The sequence below is a fragment of the Monodon monoceros genome, unplaced genomic scaffold (genome assembly GCF_005190385.1).
Source record: "Monodon monoceros isolate NGI ecotype Baffin Bay Population unplaced genomic scaffold, NGI_Narwhal_1 Super_Scaffold_11, whole genome shotgun sequence".
Lineage (NCBI taxonomy): Eukaryota > Metazoa > Chordata > Mammalia > Artiodactyla > Monodontidae > Monodon > Monodon monoceros.
Genome location: NW_021703767.1, coordinates 40,554,011 through 40,577,383, shown reverse-complemented (window position 1 = coordinate 40,577,383; position 23,373 = coordinate 40,554,011). Strand labels below are relative to the sequence as shown.

Genomic DNA, 23,373 nt, shown 5'->3' with positions numbered 1-23,373 from the left:
CCCTTCTTTGTTGTTCTTTATGGCCTTTGTTTTAAGGTCTATTTTGCCTGATATGAGTATTGCTACCCCTGATTTTTTGTCATTTCAATTTGCATGAAATATCTTTTTCTATCCCCTTACTTTCAGTCTGCCAATGCAGGAGGTTTCATCAATATATAATGCAGATACACAGTGCACAGTAGCGGGGGGAGAGGAGGCCAAAGGGCAGAGAAAAATATTTGTTTAAACTTTTCTTGTCTTGCCACAAAATATGAATTTTATTTCACAGTTTTCCCCTTTTGATCATTAATTGTTCGATAGAAAGCAGTAGGTGATCAAATATCTTGTCCCTCAATGCCATGGCCTGCCCTGGGATCCATCATGTCCCTCCATGCTGGTCCTAATAACCCAGTTCTCTCCTTTTGGGGGAGTTATACTAGCAGAATGTTGAGCAAGGAGTGACATGCAACTCTAGGTTGTCCAATAAGACTTAAGCCAATTTCCCTTGTATGTGCATTGTACATGTCCATTATTTTATAGAGAACTATAGATATGATCTAGTTTCAAGTTGTTTAGACATCATTATCTTAGTACGAATAGAGATACACAGTGTAAAAGGGAAGAAATTATCACCTTATAAGTTCCACAAACTGTAATTTAAATTGGTAGTAGGAGCAACTATATCATTAGCAAAGATTTAAGCCATATTCCTCCTGAACCAAACCATTTTCCTAGTATTTCCCCTATCTGGGAAGAGGGTTATTTGAAGCAGAAATTTGACACTTCTTGTGTCATAAGATGAATTAACAAATATTGTGGCCAAATGGTCATACCATTGGAAAACTGATAGAAACCAATTACCAATTGTGCTCAAAAACCAATTGTCCTCAATTACAGATTGACATCACAGATTGACAGGGGCTCTTTCCAAGGCTACCCATAGATAACTGTGAGCCCAACAGAAACTAACTATGTAGCTTCCTAACCAACCTGGAGAGAACCAAGGTTACAAACTTGTTACAAACATAAATCCATTGGGATTTTTATTAGGAGCTACCCAATATTCAACATGTAATGAAAAGGAGTATTTATGGCCAGACTCAGAATAGGCATCATTCATTAATTGGCCTGGTAAGAGAGTCTCACTTAGTGATATTGGTGGTAACATTAGCTTGCACAATGCTAGAGTTTCTTTCTTTTAAAATAAAATTTCCAAGGACCATCCAATCAGAGTTTTGGGAAGGAGAACTCCACCAAAGCAACCAGGGAGTACTGGACGTTGGTAATTGGCCACAAACCCAACAATTGGATTAATTTTTAAAACTTGCATATGACTGAGCCAAAGAAATACACCTGATTCACAAGCAAAAGTGTGAGCAGTTGTCAAAGAAATCAGTATACAGGCCTGGTTCAGCATCTTTGGTTAGCTCTCTACTTCAGATGTCATTGTCTTCTTGTCCTCGTTGGGTAGTGCTGTTCTTAGTCAAAGTCAGAAACAGGAATTGCAGTTCATTCAGGAGAGGCCTGATATGGTCCCTTCTGACATGGCTGTAAAGAGTCCTTTATATGACGTCTTTTCTGATATGCATAATCTCCTTGTTTCAGGTCATAGCACATCTGATCTTCATCCAAAATTAGATTACTGTGATAAATTTTGGAAATAAACTTAGAGTGTCCTTCTAATAACTGAAGTTTACAAGGAGCTCTCTGGGAAGTGAGTGTTAGCTAGTAAATACAGACCTCAATTAAGAAAATTAGAATATAATTGTCACTGAAACATAATCTTTTTATCTCTGAAATTACCCTCATACTACCAAATATCATTAATTGACCACATAGGCTCTTTTAAATTAGCTGTGTTGGAACTTTTCGTAAAGAATCTCAGATTGAGCTTTTAAAAAACCCTCAAGGCCAAGAAAGCCATGCAAAGGCTGTGTCAACGATTCTGCATGTGATATCCTATAAGTTTCGGTGATAGATTTGGACAAATTCTTCTCCTCTTGAGGTCCCCAAAATATCTTGAGATTCCTGCACCAGTTTGGAGGTGGCCTTCTTTATATACCTGAGAAAGCTGCTGGGAACCTAAAGTTTACAAACTCTGGAGAGATCAGGTAGAGAGAAAAGAAAAATGTTTCATTTCTACTTACAGAGGTGTAATTTAAAGGTTTTCTTATATCTAGAAAATACAGATTAAAATCAGTAATATTTCAGACAAAAACCAAAAATTATAACCATACTCATAAGTTTGCTCAGTCTTATGTAAATAACCATTAATCTTAATCTTATGTTAACAGTTTTATGAAGCCATCAAGTTTTCCACTAGAGTTCTTTTATTTCTTACCCAGTTCACTGGTATAATATGAAAGTTATCAGAAATCTGTACTTGTCAAAAATTCTTTTCTATGAATCTTCTTGAAGATGAAGCATTTTGCAAAAGTGTTGGAGTAGAATAATAGCTGTCTTTGAATGACAAAAGACTTTAAAATACAAGGTTAAAGATCTGATTACAATGCAACTGACAAAGAAACTTGGTTACTGCTGTGACATGAAACAGTTTTTAAGATAATTACTAAAATTATGACTGATATCATTTACCAGGACATACCAGAATTTTAGGAGCTCCATGTAATTTCTAGAATATCTATATTAATAATAATGTTTACCCATACAGTACAACTTAAGAAGTTTCATCACCAGTTATTTGACAATGCTTCCCATGTAATTTAACATACCAAATAAGTATAATTAGTTTAATATTCCTCTGTCTTAGATGGCAAGAAAACAAATATTTTGAGGTGTTCCAGGGACCCTTTGGAAAACCTCAGAATTAGCCATGGGTCAGACAAACTTCATTTAGAATTTAATCTTTGGGAAGTCTGCCAAAAATATCAAAAGTTTTAAATCTCTTTGTTAAATAGAATCAAAGGTCACTGTGAAACAACACCCATTCATTTAACCAAAGTGACAAAGATTTCAGTGGCAAATACCAATCACTTAAAGGCAAAGAACCTCACACAAAAGAAGAATTCCAAGAAAACTTTGCTCTCTTAACAGACAGAGAACCAAACTCCAGTCTTGCACCAGCCTACTCTTAATAACAATATCTGTTTACATAATTAAGTTTAATGCAATCTTAACCTATCCTGACCATGTACAAAACTGTTTTCTCAGTGTTCCTTTTCCACAAACCTTCTACAACTTCCTTTATCCATATTATTTTGTCCCTTATTTTCTTTTCCATTCAGAAACAACTAGCTCTAGGACAAAACCACCTTTCTTTCCTTTAACAAAATGCATTTCCATTCCTCATACCTTCTTTGCTGAAAACACACATCCCACTTTCCTTGCATACTGAGATGTTTCCCATAAGGAAAATTCTTAACCTTAAAACCTTAATCTCTAGTGAAAACCCAAAAGCAAGTAACTATAAACTGTTTGTCATACTAGCAATTCCTGATTGGCACTTATGTGAATGTATTTTATAACCTCTAGAAACATACACCTTCTCAGAATTTCTTTCCTCAATGTGGTACAAGACATGTATGTAATATACTCAAACATCTTTAATTTCTCATAAGAAGATGAAAGTAGGTAAACTTAGACCTGGCCAGCAATTAATGTTCCAGTATTTTATCCAAGTTGAAATGACCCAGATAGTGAATGAATTCTCATAATTTAACTTAGTTTCAAGTTACCAAAATCTGGAGATACTGTCCTTAAAGCAAACATTCACAAAACACAATTATTCCTAAAGAGTTTACTTAAAAGCCCTTATCTCATTTACCTATATTTTATTAAAAGTTTCATCATATTATTATTTTTCTTGACAAATTTTGATGACATATTTTGTAACAAGAATAATATTTGATTTCTAGTAAACCTAGATACAATAAAAGCATTATACTTAATGTTGATGACTCTAAAGATGTCTGTATTAATTAAATCAACAAGCTTAAGCTACCATTAATGCCAGACATTAATTCAGTACTGAATATTTTTCAGATTATGTGAACCTGAAATTCATTCTGGACAGTTTCTTTTATATTTCTGAGTATTTGAACCCTTATTTCCCTTTAAGCCAATTAAATACAGCTCTTTTACAAATTAATTTTGGCAGTACCATGCATCTACAACACACATATATAAACACATACAAACACACAAACAGACACGGACCTCATAGTTCACACTCCAAAAGTTCAGCCATGAATCACGTACAACAACATAAAACCCATCAGTTATGAAAGAGATTGGATTCAAGTTGTGTTTCTGGTAGATGAAACAAATCAACATCACCTGTCTAGATGGCTAAACCCTTTTAAACTAATATTTATGGAAAAGACACTTAAGATTTCTATTTGTCCTTGACCAGTCAAGATCCAAAGATTTCTATTTGTCCTTGACCAGTCAAGATCCAAATTACCTATGCCCTTTCCCAAAATTTGCATTTTAAAAAGATGGTTGAGATAAGCGTTCCTGTTGAAGACCAGGTAGAAATTTTGCATCTGAAATGCATAGGAGGAGAAAGGCAAGTTCCTTCTAGGAAGACTTTGTTCCCTTAAGGTCAGAAAAAAAATTTTTTTTTCTCAATACTTACAAGCCTCTTAAGATAGATAGGGGAGTTTTGGGGAGTGGTAAAAGGATTGGTGAGCTTTAGGATTATTCCTGGAGTTACAACTCCAGTCCTGTAAAGACTAGATTTGGGGGTATTTTTGTTTGTTTGTTTTAATTTTATTGAAGTATAATTGATTTACAATGTTGTGTTAATTTCTGCTGTTATAGCAAAGTGACTCAGTTATACATACATGTGTACATATTTATGTATGTATATGTATATATATGTATTCTTTTTCATATTCTTTTCCATTATAGCTTACCACAGGATACTGAATATAGTTCCCTGTGCTATACAGTTAGACCTTGTTTTTACCCATCCTATAAATACTAGTTTGCCTCTGCTGATCCCAAGTTTCCAGTCCTTCCCTCCCCCACCCCCCTCCCCCTTGGAAACCACAAGTCTGTTCTATATGTCTGTGAGTTTGTTTCTGTTTCATAGATATGTTCATTCGTGTCATATTTTAGATTCCACATATCAGTGATATCATATGGTATTTGTATTTCTCTAATGACTTACTTCGCTTACTATGATAACCTCTATGTCCATCCGTATTACTGCAAATGGCATTATTTCATTCTTTTTTATGGGTCAGTAATATTCTATTGTATATATATACCACATCTTCTTTATCCAGTCATCTATTGATGGACATTTAGGTTGTTTCCATGTCTTGGCTATTGTAAATAGTGCTGCTATGAACATAAGGGTGAATGTATCTTTTCGAATTATAGTTTTGTCTGGGTATATGCCCAGGAGTTGGATTGCTGGATCATATGGCAACTCTATTTTTAGTTTTTTTAAGGAACCTCTATACTGTTTTCCACAGTGGCTGCCCCAATTTACATTCCCACCAACAGTGTAGAAGGGTTCCCTTTTCTCCACACCTTCTCCAGCATTTATTGTTTGTAGAGTTTTTGATGATGGCCATCTGAGTGGTGTGAGGTGGTACCTCGTTGTAGAAATGTCTATTTAGGTCTTCTGCCCATTTTTCAAGTGGGTTTTTTGGTTTTTAGTTATTGAGTTGTATGAGCTGTTTGTAATATTTTGGAAATTAAGCCCTTGTCGGTCACATCATTTGCAAATATCTTCTCCCAGTCCATAGGTTGTCTTCTCATTTTGCTTAAGGTTTCCTTTGCTGTACAGAAGCTTGTAAGTTTGATTAGGTGCCATTTGTTTATTTTTGCTTTTATTTCTATTGCTTTGGGAGATTGACCTAACAAAACATTGGTACTATTTATATCAGAGAATATTTGCCTATGTTCTCTTCTAGGAGTTTTATGGTGTCATGTCTTATATTTAAGTCATTGAGCCATTTTGAGTTTATTTCTGTGTATGGTGTGAGTATGTGGTCTAATTTCATTGACTTATATGCGGCTGTCCAACTTTTCCAATACCACTTGCTGAAGAGACTGTCTTTTCCGCATTGTATATTCTTGCCTCCTTCGTTGAAGATTAATTGTCCATAAGTGTGTGGGCTTATTTGGGGGCTCTCTCTTCTGTTCCATTGATCCATATGTCTGTTTTTGTGCAATACCATGTTGTTTTTATTATTGTAGCTTTGTAGTATTGTCTGAAGTCTGGGAGGGTTATGCCTCTTGTTTTGTTCTTTTTCCTCAGGATTGCTTTGGCAGTTCTGGGTCTTTTATAGTTCATATAAATTTTAGGATTATTTGTTCTAGTTCTGTGAAAAATGTCATGGGTAATTTGATAGGGGTTACATAAAACCTGCAGATTGCTTTGAGTAGTATGGCCATTTTAACAATATTAATTCTTCCAATCCAAGAATATGAGATATCTTTCCATTTCTTAGAATCACCTTCATCTTCCTTTATTAATCTCAGCATATAAGTCTTTCACCTTCTTTGTGAGGTTTTTTTCTAAGTATTATTTATTTATTTATTTTTTTGCTGTGATTTTAAAAGGGATTGTTTGTTTACATTCCCTGATATTTCATTGTTAGTGTAAAGAAATGCAACCAATTTCTGTGTGTTAATCTTGTAGCCTGATACCTTGCTGAATTCGTTTATCAGTTTTAGTAGTTTTTGTGTGAAATCTTTAGAGTTTTCTCTATATTGTATCATGTCATCTGCCTATAATGACAGTTTTACCTCTTCCCTGACCAATTTGAACGTCTTTTATTTCTTTTTCTTGTCTGATTGCTGTGCATGGGACTTCCAATACTATGTTGAAGAGAAATGGTGAGAGTGGACATCCTTGTCTTGTTCCAGATTTTAGTGGGAAGGCTTTCAGTTTTTCCCCATTGAGTATTATACTGGCTGTGGGTTTGTCATAAATAGTTTTTATTATTTTGACATATGTTCCCTCTATACCCAATTTTGTAAGAGTTTTTATCATGATTGGATGTTGAATTTTTTTTTAAGGCATGTTTGAATATTTATTTGGTTGCACTGGGTCTTAGTTGTGGCAGGAGGGCTCCTTAGTTGTGGCATGTGAACTCTTAGTTGTGGCATGCATGTGGAATCTAGTTCCCTGGCTAGGGCTCGAACCCAGGCCTCCTGCATTGGGAGCTTGGAGTCTTATCCACTGCACCACCAGGGAAGTCCCTGGATGTTGAATTTTATCGAATGCTTTTCCTGCATCTGATTGAGATAATCATGTGTTTTTTTTCTTTTGTTGATGTGGTGCATCACATTGATTGATTTATAAAACAAGAAGAGTTGTTTTTTTCCTCGAAGAATCAGGTGGCCATCTCAGTGATATCAAAGGACTGACATATCCATTCACCTGTGTTGGAATGTTTTATTTTTCCTCATTTAGCTTAGGGGAGAGCCCCCACCCCCACCCACGCCACAAAAGAAAAAAAATTCTTATCAGGCTGAATATCAGCTATGGTCAGTTTAGTCAGATCTGTGACCACCCATTTTGGTAATTCATTTTCAAACACTTTTGAAGATTCTCCCTGGGTTTAAGACATTCTTTAACTGTGGCCCTCAGATCAGCCTTTGATCTGAAGGGGCTTCCCTTACAGCCTCACGTGGTCCCATTTCTAAAGGTAACCATTTAATAATGTCTTCAGAGTGGAAAGGCAATTGGACAGAATATTACTAGAATGAGTACTCAAATAAAGAAGGATAGAGGGGAGCAGCAGTTAAAGCTTTAAGTACCTTTTATACCATTAATCGTTCATTATAGACTTCTACAACAAATCTTTCAATGAGGCTATTTTGGAATTTTGAAGCCTTTGGGGGCTTTCACATACCTGTTAGGATAGGTACCATAGTTTAAGATGAGAGTGTTATTGAACTCAGGTCGGGCTGCTCACCACTGAAAAGCCTGTACTCCAGAGAAGTGTTGGTTGGAAAGGAAAGGTTGTTTTATTCAGAAGCCAGCAACCTGGGGAGAAGGCGAACCCACGTCCAAAAACAAACTCTGAAGATTAGGCTTGACCATGAAAGTTTTTAAAGGGAGAAAGGGAAGTTAATCATTTGGGGAAGGAGTCAGAATCTTTGTTATGTTCCACTCTGTGCAGACTTTCTTCTGATTGGTTGGTGATGGGATAACAGGGTGGTGTTCCAGGAATCCTGTGTTCAGCTTGAAGTTACCATCCTCCATCTGGGTGGGAGCCTTAGTTCCTGCAGAAGAACTCAAAGATATTGTTATGTATATCTCTTGAGGAGGAACCGGAATGTTGCTTTATGGCTGCAGTATTGTTTCTTGACTGTTCTTCCTTTGTTTCTGCATTCCCTCCCTTCCCTGATAAGCAACTTATTGAATCTGCTCTTTGGAACTCAGGGAAAGTCAGTGAGGCTGAGTGAAGCCTATTTCCTACAAACAAGAAACAGGGGATATGGAAAGGATTTGTACCTGGGAGGGCTCCACAGGGTCCTGCTCAGTTTCAAAAGCTCTCTAGAATTTTAACAATTTAGATGTTGCACCAATGCAAAGGATCCATGGAGCTAGCCATACAAATATTTCTCCCTGCTAATCTAATTTTAGAAAAAAGAAAGACATTTACCACTGTTGTTTCCAGTAGACCCTAAAGGCACAGATCCAGAAAACTGCTGGTTTTAACTGCACTCTCAAAAACTTTTTAGAGTGTCAAAAGAACCCCAAGTTGACCATTTCAGGGCCCCATTTCCTTTAGTTTCCAATTAAGTACTTGCAAACATACAGAAACCCAGCCGATATTACCATAGGTGACTGTTTGCATGGGAGCTGTTTGGACTTTGAGGCAAAGTTTCCCAGTATTAATTTCATAGTCTAATTCAGATATGAGATATGATCTGAACAACTTTCTGAGGACAGTGTGATCAAGAGATCAAGAAGGAATGCTGTCTTGCTGATGCTAGGAGAATGTTGCTCTTTGTGGTTGAGCAGGTATTTCTCCCGATGGGGGAGGTTTGGTTGATGCATAATGCAGATGCACAATGCACAGTAGAGGGGAGGGAGGAGGCCAAAGGGCAGAGAAAAATTTTTACGTTTAAATTCTTCTTGTCTTGCCATAAAATATGAATTTTATTTCACAGCCAGCACCTGCACACTTTTCACGAGTGGAGTCTAGGGTTCTCCAGCCTTTCTATCTGTCCCAGTGGTTGTCCCAGCAGCCAAGGGCAATTGTCTCCTTTGTGTAGAGCCCCACGACTGGGATGCCCAGTCTGTGGCTCAACCTGTTTGCTCCCCGGGATAAGGGTCTGACCATGAAGACCTTTTCTTCCTTTCAGATTCCTTTCAGGGGCAGAGGTCCTCCAACCCTATGCCTCTTTTCTGTCCTACCCAGTATGTGGAGATCTTTCTTACAGCTTCGGTTGTATAGGAGTTCTGCCAGTTTCCAGTTAGTTTTCCATGAGAATTGTTCTGCATGTGGATGTATTTTTGATCTGTTTGTTGGGGAATGTAAGCTGCACATTCTCCTACTCCGCCATCTTGATCTGAGCCCCCAAAATAGGTTCTTTTTAAAGTTTTTTCACTCCAGTACTGAAAATATTTCCAAGTAGCCTTATTTGAGTAGAAAGTAAAAGGAGACAGTGAAATGATCTCTGACAAATTGCCAGAATATGGGGGTTATGAAAGGACAGAAAATAAGAGCATTGAATCATTGCTAAAAAAAAAAAAAATGCAGGTAATGATTTCAGTTAAATTGTTGGTGAGAAAAGGTGATTACTGCTTTTTTTTTTTTAAAGAATATAAAGTCAGGTCAGTATAAGCTTTTAGTGTACAACTAGTTGAACCTCTGTTAAGAATGATGTATAAGGGACTTCCCTTGCAGCCCAGTGGTTAAGACTCTGCACTTCCAATGCCAGGGGCGCGGGTTCGATACCTGGTTGGGGAACTAAGATCCCACATGCCACACAGTGCAGCCAAAAAAAAAAAAAAAGAATGATATATAAGCAATCTTATCTTTTCCCACAATTCTATTCTATATTACCATGTTCATATGAAAGAGGAAGCTTGTCACTGCTGAGGTATTCTAAGAATAGGCATGTGATGCACAAAACCTCTTGTTTTTATGATCCACATATAAAATTATTTTTTAGTCATATACTTTCTCTCACAATAATCTTACCTTGAATCGCCAAAAGAAAAATCTACCTGCAGATGACGTTAAATGGGTTCCCAATCTGTCTTTTGCATTCAGCTCAGGAAAGAATTCTTTCATGTTATATTGCAGTATTTGGATGTGGTTTTAAAGAAGTACTCTAATATACTATGGAATATTTCTACATTAAGCCAAGAAAATGAGATGGGGGTTAGGTGGGGATAAAGCTCTGTACAACTAAGCCATTTGCACAAGAGTTGTGTAATCTTAAAATAATCTGATCTCTTTGCCATTACAATTCACATTATGAACCTGAGGGATGTCTCTTCAAGACAGTAGGTCGACTGATTGATATGCCACATGAGCAAGGCACCTAAAATCAATGAAAAGCCCTTTACTGACATTAACAGTGTTTCAAAGAAATACTTTTAATCTCTGTTCTGATCTCAAACCTCATGTAAACACCTTTCCTCTAAAAAGGCAGTATCGAGGAAAAAGTTCTGTTTCACCTCTTGCCCAGTTTTTCATGCAGTGTTATAAAAGTAAATGGTGTAGACTTAAGAGATAAAATTTAGTATTTTCTTTCCCCTTCAGCACTGGATCAACATCTTGACAGTTTACTGTTGATAATTAACTGTTCTTTTAAGAAGGGGATGAGTTGTTTGGCTTTTTTGCATAACACTTTCATTTACCTAACCTCCACCTTCATTGCTACCCAAATAGCTGGTGTTCTGTCATTAAAGATCATGATACATCCTTTCTAGTCTTCACCAAAATTTATTTTCCAGTGTAATCTTGTTTTCTATATTCACAAGTTTTCAGGGGTGAATAGGACAAGTTGTTAAGGACTTCTCCCTTAATATATGTTAATACAAACACCAAATAATGATCCAGACACTGCACATCAGTGGTTCTGTCTGCAAAATAAAACATCCTCTAGAACACATATGAAAAGAATTACTCTTCCATGTCACTGAATTATGATATTTTCTGATAGGATTTTTCCAGTAGCTTTTTTGTTCTCTGATAATATTTGTTATTAATGGTGAGACTTTTTTATAACCTCTCAGTTTTTTATCTTTATTATTATTACCTTCTGTTATAGATTTGATATTTGAATTGAGTCTACAAGTTCAGACCCACATGTAATGGAATGCTTCATGGTTGTTAGAGGTTAGTGTTATTATTATATTATTATACATATAAAAATCTATGTAATTTCTGAGGATTACATCTGATGGCAGGAAACAAAGGACAGAGGGACATAATCATTAAGGGGTGCTAAAATGTGCCTTACTGTCCAAGTGATTGAGCTAAGATGGGAGACAGGCAGGGACTCCAGTCATTAAAGTGAGGTGGCTTCACACCACCGGGTGCTGAGTGAGCCCTGTGAGCCAGGTGCCTGGGACAGAAACTGGCAACAGTATCTTACACTTGGCTTTAAGGAATGCAACTCAGGATGATGCCTCGATAATTTTGGACTCTTCTCCCATCTTGCATAAAAAATTTTAAACTGAGATGTATTATTTTATAATTATCCAGAAAATATAAAATTACCTAAGTTCATTTATGAGAGAAATCAATGTGCTTTAAAAAGGATGTGAAAACTTTGGCGACATGCAAATTATTTGATAGGCTGTGTGCTACTGACCACAAATATTTGATAGGCTGTGTGCTATTGACCAGTGGTAAATGGATTGCAGTCCAAAAAAAATTTTGGATGTTTATCATTGTCCTTCCTTATATGGTTCAGTTGATGTTTTGAAGACATCACACTCACAGAATCTCCTGCACAGAATATACAATTTTTAACTCTGCATTCACACTGAAGTTCCTTCCACTATTTACATTATGGAATTTTTATGAATGGTGGTATTTGTACTATTTTATCATTTTTCAGTAAGTCGTTTATGTGAATTGGGAATAAAGGAGTATCAACTGTAAAATTCAAGTTTAATAAACATGAAAATTAATAGGAAAGTACATTAGTGAAGATGAACACCTTGTTGACTTCATGTTGGCTAGAGTAAATTGACCAACACAGTCCTTGTTGTATACATATGTACCTAATGAATGTACATTAAGAACAGAACACCGTTTTAAAAAATGAGACTTTATGAAAATCATCTTACATTTAAAATTTGCAAAATATGTGAATTATGTGCAAAAAATACATGTAAAAAAATGTTTCAGTACATTTTTTTCCTTCTGAACTGTGAAACTGTTTACTAGGGTCTCCATTCTTTCAGCAGCATTGCTCTGATCTGAAGGTTAGGATTTTACCTACAATTTAGATTAAGCACCAAAAGATGACAACAGTTAAAGTAGTAAGAGAGAGATCTCAATGAGAGATCACAGAGAAGCACTTTCTAATAAAATAAATTCTTTATTAAACAGTAAAATCACTTTATACAAGTTAAAGTGAGGAAAAACATAAACTAGAAGAAACAATAAGCTACTTTATGTACCGACTGTCTTCTGTTAAAATACCTGGTACATAGTAAGTGCTCAATAAATGTTTGCCAAATTCAAAGAACATTTAAGAGAAAACACTGATATGTTATTTAAAATCAACTTGTTTCCTCAGTCTAAAATTCTTGCTCTAGTATAAGGCTGCTCTTAGAATTAAAATAATGGCTTATTCTACATTTCTCTTAACTTCTAGGAGTCTACTGTTCAATGATTTTGATTGTTCTATTACTAGTTCCAGCATTAAAGGACCTGACATGCTAAAATTTTCTATCGTTATCTAGTTTCTGCATTCTAAACTCATTTTATCATAAAGCTGTACTTCTCTAATCAATGCAGTCAGTACAGCAAAACCTCCTATCTGCTCAACAAATGTTTTTCCATTACACTTCCTAGAATAACTTTCAGTGATTTTTTTTTTTTTTTTTTGCGGTACGTGGGCCTCTCCCGTTGTGGAGCACAGGCTCCGGACGCGCAGGCTCAGCGGCCATGGCTCACGGGCCTAGCCGCTCCGCGGCATGTGGGATCTTCCCGGACCGGGGCGCGAACCCGTGTCCCCTGTATCGCCAGGCGGACTCTCAACCACTGCGCCACCAGGGAAGCCCCACTTTCAGTGATCTTAAGAGCAGTATCCATCCAGGGCCATGATTCCTACAGAAAAATCCTACCCCAAATCTGCCACTTGTCTCCAATGTCACTCTTAAATATTTGCCAACTCCTACTACTCAATCTCTTGGAGTCATCTATATTTGATTATTTTATTAACATCTTTATTTTTACTAGGGATTGCTGACAGTCTATAATTTGGCCTTCTGTCAACCACTTTACACTCTTCTTGACTAAAACATGGACATATATTTTAACCATGTGCAACAAAGCAAAAAAGTTGTACAGAACATCAATTTTTCAAACAACTTAAGCATGTCTAGTGATTAGAAAGTAGGACAGTATTTTAAAGGCTTCATACTTTTCCCTTTTCTATTCTAGATATGATCTGTAATTTTTTAATCTTTTTATTTCCTCTGTAAATAGAAACATACTATACACATATCCTTAAAAATGATTGAAAAAACACATTTTTCATTCTTTGTTTTTTCAATGAGCATGATTTATGAGGAAGCAAAATAATAAAAGAATTTCCTTAATAATGAACTACAAATTCATTTAAAAGTAATATTCTTAAGTTGCTGAGAAGGCATACAATCACAAAATCGTGTAACCTGTAACAAAATTGTTCCAGACCTTAGAAATCATCTAACTGGTTCATTTTTACATGTGAGGAAATGAGGAATCGAGTTTAAATTCTTTCAAAATAAGGGAGTAGCAAGTCAGACTGAAAATAAAGTGCAAGAAAAAATAGGCTTTTATAACTCACAGTAAACATCATACTCAATTTTAATATTACTTTACTGAAAGACTACAGGAAAGGTTCAAACTAGAAAAAGTAAAGCTGAAAGGATTTAGTGCACTCTGACACAGTTCTGAAATTATTTTCCTTCCAACTCTAGCAAAGGGCCTAATGTAGCTCTCACTTTAAGATATCTAAACCCAGAGACTGAGATTTTAATTCAACATGAGAAGTTGAGGTAAATCAACTTACTGATGTATTATTTTATCTTATGCTTGATTCAGTGACTTACAGATTGTAGATGCTCAATAAATATATGCATATAAACTTGAAGAGAACCCAGATCCATAAGTCTTATTTCCCAGCATTACAGCTGGGCTGTGTACCTTCAAACTGGCTATATACAAAGGTTATAAATAGGGTTGGGGAGGAGAGGGGGAGGGAGCTGATCATAAATATAGACACTTCAGAAGAAATGTTCATATTTTTAAAATCTTTCATTAGAATTAGCAATATGCAAACATTACCAAATAAACATCTCCTTAGGATAAAGTTTTGTAAAGATTTTAAGAACATTAATGTTTTTATCACATTTTTATCACTTTCTCCAAAGCATGTTCATTGAACTTGTCCAAATAAAATGAATTCTGCATTAATGTTTCACTTGACAGTACTGCAGTAGGTTTTGCCTTAATATCTAACATCTATTGAAAAACAAAATACAAACAACTATCATAAACTGACAGACTTTCTAGAGATTATTCTTTCATTCGTAAGATTTAGTCCTCTAGCTTAAGGACTCTGGCAAGGGCACAAAAGTTTCTAAAAATAATTTTAATTTTTAACACAGTAGAGTAGTAGTCTGGGGGAAATAAAATTATTACGGCAGGATTTGAATATGAAGCAGAAGGATCCCTGTTAGGACTCACAGATGTGCTTCAGGGAAGTCCAAGAACTCAATGAAATATGCAAAAATTGTAATACTATATGCAAACATATTTTTTCTAGAAAGAATATAGCTCTCTTTTTCAAAAGGTCAATGACCATCCCCTGCAACCCAAAAAAACAGTGAAAAGGGCATCTAAATTTGTGAAAATAGATGCTGAGAAAAACATCAAGGTATGGTTCACTCATTTTTATGACCTTTTAAGCCACAAGAGCCATTTTGTTAAAACACAATGTTTCTGCTTATCTCATTTAGTTAAACCATTATTCTTTAAATCCTTTTCTGGGGTGCTATTACAATTTCTTACTGGGACTAAGTAACTAGCCTTCCTTTAGCATAAAAATGTTGCCTTTCTGAAAACCCAAGAATGTTTTCCTGTTTGCCATTTTCAAGTTGATTTAATAAATTAGATATGGCTTTTTTTCTATTATTTGGTATTTTAGTAAGACACATGAAATACGTTTTTTGGTATTCTGGATATTAGTAAAACATCCTAATACAACTATTACTTTTAAGTTTTTAACAAAAAAGGATATTGATGTATACTGTTGGCTATAGCAAATCAGCCTCCAGTAAATAAAGATCGGGTGTCCCCTGGTTTGACCACCCAATTACTATGAATTATGTGTGGAGTCAGTTGTATTCTTTACTACTTTACTCCACAAACTTCACAAATACCAGCTGAGTATAATGAAGTAAGAGACAAAGCTGTAGTCTCTACTATTCCCTAACATAAACAGAGTAGTGAGTGGTAGTAAAAGTAGCGTTCAATCTCCACTGTGCTTTTGGACCTTCTCAAAGGCCTGACCAAGCTTTAAGCTTCATGAGCAAATTTCAGTTCTTCTAGGTCTTCTTTCACTGAACAGGAAGTATACACTTCCCTTATAATGGTTTCTAGGTATCTTAGGGCCCTCCAGTATATCCTACTCTGACCTTGGGCTTTTGAAAGTCAGTAAATTTTAATGGAAAGTTAAAATTATCCTAAATCTTAGTTTGGGGTCTAAAAGTTTGTGTATTCACGTATTAAAGTCAAACATGATATAACCCCAAAACCACCACTAATGACTAGAGCCAAAGACAAAATCTACATGCAAAAAAGTCTTTTATACAGTATATAAGCTTCTTTTGCTCATTCATTCACCCATTCACTTAGACATTAGGTCCTACTGTGTGCCCAGCTGAGGGGATTCAAAGGAAATAAAATATAGGTCTAATTCTCATTTGGTCTATTGGAAAGATTTCACATTTTTAAGGGTGATTAAAAGAACATGCAGATTACAGCCTTCCTTGAGCATTACACATTCAAAAATTCAATACTGAACATATCTACAGGTAATTTCTGCCCATCCTGAGCATCTTTGGTATTATTTCTTGATAATAATACCTGACATCAATAGCACAAAGAAAACAGATGGGAATAATTTCAAATTTTATCCTTTACTTTGTATATTTATCGATAACATGCTATAATGATACTTCAAACTTAAAAAGATAACAGGTTTAAATCGAAACAAAAAACTATTCTTACAGCAGAAAAAGGGATTTCCCTTCTTTATTAAGTTCTTATTTTAGGACATATCAATTTGTACTCCTCGTAAGAGGCACAGGACTAAAAAAAAAAAAAGATCAATATTTTCCTCCTGCTTCCAAAATTTTATCAGTTACCCTAGATGGTCATGAGCAGAGTTAAAGTTAAAAAAATTAATATGAACAATACCTCATCACATTTCCCAGTTGAATTTTTTCCAAATGGGATTTTTGTAAATTAAAATTACTAATTAAATTCAGATTCAGCAAGTAGCTGCTGGGGGATGAGGAATTTAAACTTGAAACCAACTGTGTAACCTGGCAACTTAACCTGGTAACTCAAATCTAGTAAAACAAATTAAGAGGTTAAAAAAATCCTAATAATTTTAATTCATGATGTGGGAGTATATCTCAATATATATATATATATATTTTTTTTGGTCACCTCTTCTAAAATCATTCAAGAGAAAACACAGTAACTCATTTAAATTAGGAACTGGGCAAACCTTTAAAAAATTTTCAATAGTATGTTTCCTTTATATGCTATTACAATAAATGCTCTATAAAACTGTTAGCTGAAACTTTAGATAAAGAAAAAAGTCTGTTTTGAGAACAGCACTTATCATTGCCCCAAATTGTTCAGAAAGTGTTGCAGATTTTAAGATACTTAGCTTGGACAACAGCAGATAACTCTGAAAAATGTTCCTCAAATATTTTGAAAGGCAAATTAAATTTTTTTTTACCAGCTAAATTACTGGACTTTTTGTATAAGAATGTCATTCAAGTTTTCTAAAATGAGAGTTTACTCATTTTAGAAAGTGAGCTTACTCATTTACTGAGTTTACAGTAAACATCTCTAAAATTTGTATTTTTTAAGCAATACTGTCATGAGATACATTTGTAAAATTACCCAGATTTAGACAAAAGTAAATGAGAAAATTAAAAGGGGAAGCCTTAAACACTATTAATTTTTTCCCACATGACAAGTACAGATATTAGCAGAATATCCACCAAGTAAAATGAAAATATTAACTGGTTTCTAAGGCACACAGTTAGTTACAACATCTAAAGTGGGATTTATTTGATGAATTGCATGAAGCCTTCAGAACATTTGCTGCAACTCAAGTAGAAAGAGGCAAGTGTTCACATAACATGTTAGTCTGTAGTCAAGAAAGACATTTCAACTAAAATATGTCAATCCCCAAATCTGAAATCACTTAGACATTACTGATGTAGTATTTGGAAGAATTTCTGTATAGAAGATTTTTCAGACTGAAATATAGTACTCAATGCTTCAAGGGCTAGGTAAAATTAGTTCTCTTTTGTTCAACAGTGCCTCATTTCCACTAGATAAAGTTTGGTCTCCAGTCTCACTATCCAATGCCTGCCTTACACTGAGTCATCCTTCACTGGACCACACGAAGTGTTTACATTATAAAAGGCTTCTAGATCACTTGGTTCAAGTGTAATAGCTGGTTTCATTAATGTTCCAGGAGCAAGGGAACTCTCTCCAATAATTCTCAGGTTGATAAATTTGATTTTCCAAGTATTCTCCACAAAAGGGCAGCGGATGAGTCCAAAAATTTGTTCAAAAATGCCCAAACAAGTGTTCTCTCGGTGGACAGTCCCAGCAACTCCAACCATAACTAGACCATGGGGAGAAGCAGCACATTTCAGTCCATGGGAATCTAGGTTGGGACTGAGAAAAAGATATTCTTCTTTCACTAGTGACAGCAGACGAAGGCTCACAATTTCTGCTCCATGGTAGTCTATCACATTTTGTTCAGATGTGTTGTAATAAAACCTAAGCTTGACATCATGCCAGAAGTGCTGTGGCCCCCATTCATCTTGAGGTGGTCCCAGAAGAGGATTCTGAGAATTAAGAAGTTCAAAGAACCAGTGACAGAATTCTTCACCTAATCGATGAAAATCAACCTTTTCAGCTTTTTTATCTTCTTTCTCCTGTTGATTAATAAAACCAATGTTAATTCTTGTATCTATTTACTATCTTGCCTGTTTCATAGCTAACTTTTAAGGTACTAATTATAGCAGAAAGGAAATGAACTACCTGTGAACTCACTGAACCCATCTTGCACAGTAAATTAATTCTCAAAAAGGGGAGGTCATTTTAGAATTTCTCAGCTTAAACTTCTGAAAATTCCTCTAAGAAATTAAGGTTCAAAGTCTCTTAAAATATCAGCATGAATTAAGAGCCAATAATAAGGATTTACATAAGCATTTTCTCTTGATTGTGGCAGTGATTTCACAGGTGTGTTATTTGTCAAAACTTTCAAACTGTATGCTGTAAATGAATACACTTCACTGTGGTATATTTTATATGCAGCAAAGTTTATAATAAACACGTCTTTAAACAGACACTTCTAATATGATTGAAATTGCTTATTTTCTATGATTGGGATTATTTTATATTATTTCTTTCCAAAATGAATATTGCAAAAATACACCTGATAGGCTAGATTTTATTCAACAATGTATTCCAGAGCACAGTACCTCATCTAGGTGGTGAAAGATCTTGTATTTACCGGGCACGTGCTATTACTGAATGTACTGGGCACTGTGTTTGGCACTTAAGTGCTATTTCCATCTTTCTCCACAAGCTTTATGACACAGATATTATCGTTATGCCCGTTTTATAAACAAGGCTCACAAAGGTCCTTACTTGCTCATTTACAGCTAGTATACAGCAGACCCTAATATGAAGTCATATCTATATGATTTTAAAGTCAACATTCTTTTCAGTACATTAAGGAAGGCTTAGAAGTTCCTTTCCTAATGTGAAGGCAAACCTCTCTCACTGTAAAATACCATTAATTCAATGTGGGTATGTAGTTTAAAAACTGCAAGTTACCTAAAGGTTCAATCGATATTTAAATATTCACACAATATTTAAAATGTACAGTGAAGATAAAAAGAAATACGAACAGCCAATGTCAGCTGGAGGAAATTACTAAAACAGGATTTTTTCCTAGCTAACAAATAAAAAAAAAAAATTAAGTTTCTTTCATGAAATGTTTGCAATTTAATACCAAAGAAAGTCTTCAAAATGAGAAAGGGCTTACAACAGCATTCTTCTAAAGTGGAAAAAAGAAATTGGAGAACCAGAGGCTAAATTAAAATTAAATTGATCCTGTAGTCTATCCATTCTCTTTAAAAATCAATAGTCCCCATTTGATAAAGGGATACAAAACATTTTTTCTCACAAATCAATAGAATATTACATATACATTACTAAATATCAAAAACACTTTGTCTCAGGTGCTTTACTGCTCTTTCTTTAGGATGCAAAAAAAAGAAAGTAAAGCTAAAATTATAAAAAAAAAAGCAAAACATTAACCACATCATTCCAGATCTAGGATTATCTAAAGATTTTTACACAGAACTACAGTTCAGGATATGACTATAAGGTCTGTTTTACCTGTTCGAAGAGTCTAATGTCCTCTGTCTTAACTGGCTCTGGCGTTTCCTTCAATTTCAATTGTGACTGCTTTTTCCAGTAATCCTTTGCATGCTGAATAAGATTGTGTTTTTCAGTAGCTGGAGGTATAATAACCCCCTGTGTTGCCAAGTACTTAAATATGATTTCTCGGTGGACTTTTTTACGCCTCAAAAGTTCTTCGACACTTTGACTGTACACTAATATTGCATGAATGGCATCTAAAAGAAAATTATGAAGATTAATAGAAAATCATGAGTCACTTGGAAATTTGTCCAGGGTCAGCAGAAACGCTATCGAATAGTATTTATAAACTCTTGTCATGGCATTATTGCTTTTGTATAAGACGGTTATCATTTCTAAAAACCAGGAAGTGGGGGCTTCCCTGGTGGCGCAGTGGTTGAGAATCTGCCTGCCAATGCAGGGGACACGGGTTCGAGCCCTGGTCTGGGAAGATCCCACATGCCACGGAGCAACTGGGCCCGTGAGCCATAACTACTGAGCCTGCGCGTCTGGAGCCTGTGCTCTGCAACAAGAGAGGCCGCGATAGTGAGAGGCCCACGCACCGTGATGAAGAGTGGCCCCTGCTCGCCACAACTAAAGAAGGCCCTCGCACAGAAATGAAGACCCAACACAGCCAAAAAAAATAAATTTATTTAAAAAAAAAAAAAAAAGGAAGTAGGTTGTCAAGTTTTGGATTTTAAAAAAATTTCTTTAAACTATAAAGTTCCCCACCTAAAATTCCTTCTTCCTTTCACTTCTCATATGAGATTGTGAATTTAAGCATTTTCTTTTAAAGAATGGTTGTATTTTAAGAAAAAAATTGAATAAGAGAAGAAAAAATTTTAATAAGGTCAATGGAACTAAATTCATTTACAATCCCTAAAATATAGGTAAAATTACAATACTTTTCAATCTCCTCACTCTACAGATAACAAAAGTCAGGGATACATGAAGTATCAACAATCATACTTCTAAGAAGTGGCAGAACCAAGACTCTTAATTTTAAAGAACTTCTATTAAACAACAGACTAAAGATTATTTTTACATATGTGAGGTATACAGAATGGTAATAAAACGAACTCCTATATACACACGACACAGCTTAAGACACAGGAATTGCTGGTATCTTTGAGGCCTCATTTTACCTCTCCCTACTTAACGCTATTCCCTCTCTCTCCTCGCTCACCTCACATGTAGCTACTCTCCAAAATTTTATCATTCTCTCGATTTTCTTTCCTTTTTTCTTTCCTTTTCTTTTTTTTTTTTGGCCACTCTGCCGGGCTTGCGGGATCTTAGTTCCCTGACCAGGGATCGAACCAGGGACCCCCAGTAGTGGAAGCTCAGAGTCCTAACCACTGGACCACCAGAGAATTCCCTCGATTTTCTTTAGAGTTGTACAGCATAACTATGTATCCCTACAAAATATAGTTTGGTATTTCTTTGAATGTTCTATAAATCTAATCCATCAATATATATAGTCTTCTATAATTAACTTTTAATGTTTCTGAGATTAATCTATGTGGCTAGACACAGCTGTAGTTAATTCATTTTCAGAGCTGTACCATAGGTAATTATAGACTATACCACAAGGTATCTATCCTTTTGTTTATAGACTTTTATTATGTGTATCCAATTACAAATACTATTACTTTGGACATTTCCACACTTGTCTCCCAGCCCAGAGGGGCAAGCAGCATGAGCATCACCTGGAGCTTGTTAGAAATGTGGAATTTCTGGGCCCACTCCAAAACTACTGAATCAGAATCTGCATTTTAACAAGATCACTGAGGGACACATAGGCACATTCAAGTTTGAGAAGCTCAGGTAAGTAACCTTCCATTTAAGGAGATAATATCGAACTTGTTTTATTTCCAAAGTACTAGTTCTAATTTACACTCCCCCAGTAGTTATCAACGACATACTTCACAAGATCAACAACACTTGACGTTTTTACATTTAGTTTTTGCCAACTTGGTACATATGAAAGGCACCATGTAGTTTTGGTTTTCATTTCGTTGCTTTCTAAAGATGTTGAGTATCTTTCAATATGCTTATTATTTTTTCCTCTCTGAGAAATGACTTCAAATCATTTAACATTTTTGTACTGGGTAGTTTCGTTTCTTGTTTGCTTTTGGATCCACCATCAATTAAATTCAGCAATTTTATCTATTACAATTTTAAATTCACATTCACCAAGACTGTTAGAAGGCGATTAGCATGTAAAATATATAAATGCCAAAGAACTACATTAAGTCTAAAATTATTTTCAGTCTAAATTCTTAGAAATTTATTCACTTAGTGTTCCTGGTTCACTTTCAAATGAATGACCTTAAATGGCGGAAATGTTAAAAGCAGAGAAAGACAGTTTTAAAAGGCAGACTCTTTTGTAGATACTTAAGTCATATGCTAATACAGGAGGCGGACATTTTCTCATTTTAAACTAAAATTCAGCAAATTTAAAATATAACTAGCCAGGTAATATACAAAATCATAAATGCTTAGGCTACTCATTACATTACAACCAGACTGAATATTTATAATCCATGAAATCTACTCTACCAAAATGTTTATTTGGCTCTGAAAGAAATGTAGTCCTAGTACACAGAATCATCTCTGAAAAACTTTGGATCCAAAGAGACATGGATTGATCCTATCTGCTCTTTTATCACAGTAGTTGTTTTACGCAGCACACTGATAAAAAGTGTTTATGATAGATATCCTCCCCCAAGCTTGAAGAAAATGAGCCGCGGCTGACACTCCTCAGCTGATGGAAACTGAAAATGGAAAACACCCTGACTCCCCGGAAATCTTCAAAAAACAAACAAAATCACTATTCACGTACTCTGCATCTTCGAAACAAGCAGCATTTGCCCACAACGTATAATGAATAAAACCTAGAAGCAGCGCCATTTTCAGCGTGCATCTGAAGCAACAGAGCAGCTATAGGGGCCGAGATTCCCGAGGGTTCCGCACAAGCGCAATCCCGGACGGGCTGGGAAGGAGGCCTACCACGGCCTCCACTCACACGCTCCCGCCAGCTGGGGGCCGGGTGAGGTCTGGGGAGGGACGGCCGCCCTTGGGGAGAAGGGTCTACCTTTACCTTGGCGGTCCTCAGGCTGCACCAGGCGGTTGGTGGTGGTGTCGCATAGGGCCATGATCTCGTCGTTGTCCAACAGGCCGAGCAGGTTACGACAGCCCTCCATCTCTGAGTAGCTGAGCCCCGACATCTCTACCCCCAGAAAGCGGGGAGAGGACGCCAATAACTTCGCCCCCTTAGGCCCACTGGGCCGGCGCCGTGGCAACAGGTACCGGAAATGCTCTTCCCGTTGTTCGCAGCCAAAAGGCCTCGGGTATTCCAGAGCCGTGGGCGCGTAAGTGGTCGTTAATGAGGGCACTAAGGGAACGCGGTGCTCCGACCGCTGGTTCCGGGCTCTCGGGGACTGAGTGGAGTCCCACGGATCTCACTTTAGGGAAACTCCGCATTTACACCGGGAACATCGACCTTCCACAAGGGAAAACGAAACCTAAACTC

General features: G+C 36.0%; 1 protein-coding gene across 2 annotated transcripts; it reads right to left on the bottom strand.

Moving 5' to 3' along the window:
• Nucleotides 1-17,299: 17,299 nt before the first annotated feature.
• Nucleotides 17,300-23,373, bottom strand: CUNH3orf38 (chromosome unknown C3orf38 homolog). Of its 2 annotated transcripts, none has more exons than XM_029214817.1 (3): nt 22,942-23,373; nt 19,821-20,059; nt 17,300-18,346 (listed from the first exon to the last, which is right to left on the bottom strand). In XM_029214817.1, exons 1-3 carry the CDS (start codon nt 23,066-23,068, stop codon nt 17,774-17,776), a joined length of 939 nt encoding a protein of 312 aa, XP_029070650.1. In that variant the 5' UTR covers nt 23,069-23,373; the 3' UTR covers nt 17,300-17,773. The 2 variants fall into 2 exon arrangements, with proteins under 2 accessions (XP_029070650.1, XP_029070651.1); XM_029214818.1 differs by having other exon boundaries at nt 17,300-18,256.

Excerpts from the sequence above, each read along its gene's own strand:
- CUNH3orf38 (XM_029214817.1), bottom strand. The coding sequence starts at position 23,068 with ATGTCGGGGCTCAGCTACTCAGAGATGGAGGGCTGTCGTAACCTGCTC. Across the intron at positions 20,060-22,941 it reads GCAGCCTGAGGACCGCCAAG|ATGCCATTCATGCAATATTA; the intron begins GTAAAGGTAGAC and ends ATTTTCTTTTAG. Across the intron at positions 18,347-19,820 it reads ACATTAGACTCTTCGAACAG|GAGAAAGAAGATAAAAAAGC; the intron begins GTAAAACAGACC and ends ATTAATCAACAG.